This window comes from Carlito syrichta, unplaced genomic scaffold (assembly GCF_000164805.1).
Source record: "Carlito syrichta isolate Samal-C Ts95f unplaced genomic scaffold, Tarsius_syrichta-2.0.1 Scaffold315639, whole genome shotgun sequence".
Lineage (NCBI taxonomy): Eukaryota > Metazoa > Chordata > Mammalia > Primates > Tarsiidae > Carlito > Carlito syrichta.
The window spans coordinates 791663-794360 of NW_007259735.1; the positions used below are offsets into that span (position 1 = coordinate 791663).

The 2698-nt window shown below is 53.0% G+C and overlaps 1 protein-coding gene across 1 annotated transcript in view; it reads left to right on the plus strand.

Moving 5' to 3' along the window:
- SELENON (selenoprotein N) overlaps positions 1-2698 on the plus strand; it is a 27243-nt gene that overhangs the window by 9935 nt on the left and 14610 nt on the right. Inside the window, exon 4 of the mRNA XM_021706482.1 lies at positions 515-683. Within this exon, the coding sequence (XP_021562157.1) occupies positions 515-683 (169 nt within the window). The remainder of the gene's footprint in view (positions 1-514; positions 684-2698) is intronic.

The window sequence follows — 2698 nt, forward strand, 5'->3', positions numbered from 1 at the left end:
CGAGGGACGAGTTGGGGCGAGGGGCGGGTGGGAGGTCGGCGGAGGGGGCTGCGGGGAGGCGGAGAGGGGCCGTGGGAGGAAGGGGCCGGGCACCGGCCGGGCCGACTTGGAAGGACTGATGGGGAGGGAGAAGAACTGGCCGGTGTGAGGGCTGGGACAGACTGGAGGGGCACCCTCCAGAGGGGTGACCTGGACGGTGGACAGCAGACAAAGGCATGGAGTGAAGACTACAGGATCTGGGAGGGCTGGGACAGAGGGGAGGGGAGACAGGAGAGGAAGGGGTGCAAGGACAGGGCGAACCAGGACAGGGCCAGGCAGAAGGAGGGGCCTGGGGAAGACGGTGATGGGGGGGGGTACTTAGAGGACAGTGAGTGAAACAGGGACCCGGAGAGGCTGGAAGGGGCTCTGGGCGGTTCAGAGGCGACGTGAACAGATGGACTGAGGTATTGACAGAACACAGGAGGAGGGTGGCAGGAGCTGTTCCATCAGGAAGCAGCTGCCTGCTTGGGGACAGGGAGACGGGGCCATCCAACTAGTGCTCAGCTCAGTCCCTCCTCCGGAGCAGGAATCCGCGCTGAAGGCCCTGGGGACAGAAGGCCTTTTTCTCTTTTCCTCCTTGGACACTGACGGGGACATGTACATCAGCCCCGAGGAGTTCAGACCCATTGCTGAGAAGCTGACAGGTACCAAGAGAGGCTGGCAGCTGGGGAGGAGGGGGCCTTGGCTGGGGTCTGCAGGGAGCAGGAGCAGCAGCCTGGAATCAAGGGAAGGCCATGGGGCTCTACAGCCCTGGGCTCCTCCCTGGTTCTGCAACTTTCTAGCTGGAGGCTTGGGTGAGTGGCTCCAGCACCCCAAGCCTGTTTTTCCTCACGCTGCAGATGATGATACTAGTGAACATTGCTTGGCCTCTTCGGTGCCGGACATCACTTTAAGCATCTCATGTGGGATCTCTCTTTAAAGCTCACAATAGGCCAGGCGCAGTGGCTCAAGCCTGTAATCCCAGCATTTTGGGAGGCCGAGGCAAGATTGCCTGAGGTTGGGAGTTTGAGACCAGCCTGGGCAACTTGGTGAGACGTTGTCTCTACAATATATCAAAAAATTAGTCAGTCGTGGTAGCATGCATGTATGTATCCTTGAAAGGCTGAGGCAGAAGGATCACCTGAGCCCAGCAGGTTGAGGCTGCGGTGGCCATGAGCATGCCACTGCATTCCAGCCTGGGCAACAGAGTGAGACTCTGACTCAAAAACAAAAAACAAAAAAACTCACAATAGCCCTGGGAGATGGACACCACCATGATCTCCATGCTGACAGTTTGGGAGACTAAGTCACAGGCAGGTTCACCAACTTGCCCAAGCTAGCCAGGTGGGGTGCCATCTGGCTCCAGGGTCCTATACTAGCTCACAGGCTTGCAGATTAGAGAAAATATCTGCAAGGTGACTAATATGCAGTATTCAGCAGACAGGAGCTATAACTGTTATTACTAAATTTGAAATTCTACTCAGGTGCTGTCAGGTTCCTGTCCCATTTGTGCTGTTCATTTTTGTCTAGTAATCAATGATTGTTTTTGTAAAGATAAGAGACTGAAACATTCTCATGAATTATGAGAATGTTCTCTTTCACCGTCCCCTCACCCAACCTCTGCATCCATTTCCCTCCACCTTCCTGTCACAGTGCTTGAACTTATGACCTTGGGCACCTGCTTGCTACCCAGCTCGCCTGGTGTTCGTCAGTGGGTGGAAAGGCAAAGAAGCAATGTCAGGCGGTTCGGGTGCTGACAGGGGCCTTCTGTGTTCCAGGGATGGGTTGGGTAGGATGGCCACTTGCTGGCCCAGTGACCCATGGTCGTTGCTGGAGGAAGAAGGTCAGGTGGCAAATGCTAATGTGCTGCAGCGGATGTGTATCAATGTCTCCAGGCGCAGGCAGTTCTGTCACAAAAGCAGATGGGCAGATGGGCAGCTAAGCAGGCCGTCCCCTCGTGGCTTCGCTGTTACTTTGGATTTTGCATACACTTCTCTGCTCTGTTTATGGCCAGAGAGTGAGCATTTCTCTCAATATGACATGTCCGTGAATCTTGCTGGGCTCAGGGGCACTTTTTATTTTTTTTCACATAAATCTTTTTCTCCATCAGAGGAAAAGAGTCCCTTCATTACTTCTAGGCTCAGAGTGCAAAAATGGTCCAAGTTTTGAGAAATCTAAGGGGCAAAAAGAATCACATCCAAGCAGGGAATAAAGGCAAACAGTTCTCTCTATTGGGCAGAGTTATGAGTGCGTTTTGTTTTCTGCTTTATACCTTCAAATTTTTACAAATTGCCTATAACAAGCAAATGTTATTTATAAGCTAGGAAATATATTTTTTTTTGAGTTGGAGTTTCACTCCGTTGCTCACAACCACCCCAGTGTCCACCTGCTGGGCTCTGGCGATCATTCCACCTCAGCCTTCAACTAGCCAGAACAACAGGTACGTGCTGCCATGCCTGGCTTATTTTTTGATTTATTGTAGAGATGAGGTCTTACTGTGTTGCCCAGGCTGGTCTTGAGCCCGCGGGCTCAGGCAATCCTCTCGCCTCGGCCTCCCTAAGTGCTAGGATTACAAGGAAATAAAGCATTTTATTAAAAAGCCAAAAAGCAGCCGGGCTCGATGGCTCAGCCCGTAATCCCGCACCTTTGGGAGGCTGAGGTGAGTGGATTGCCTGAGCCC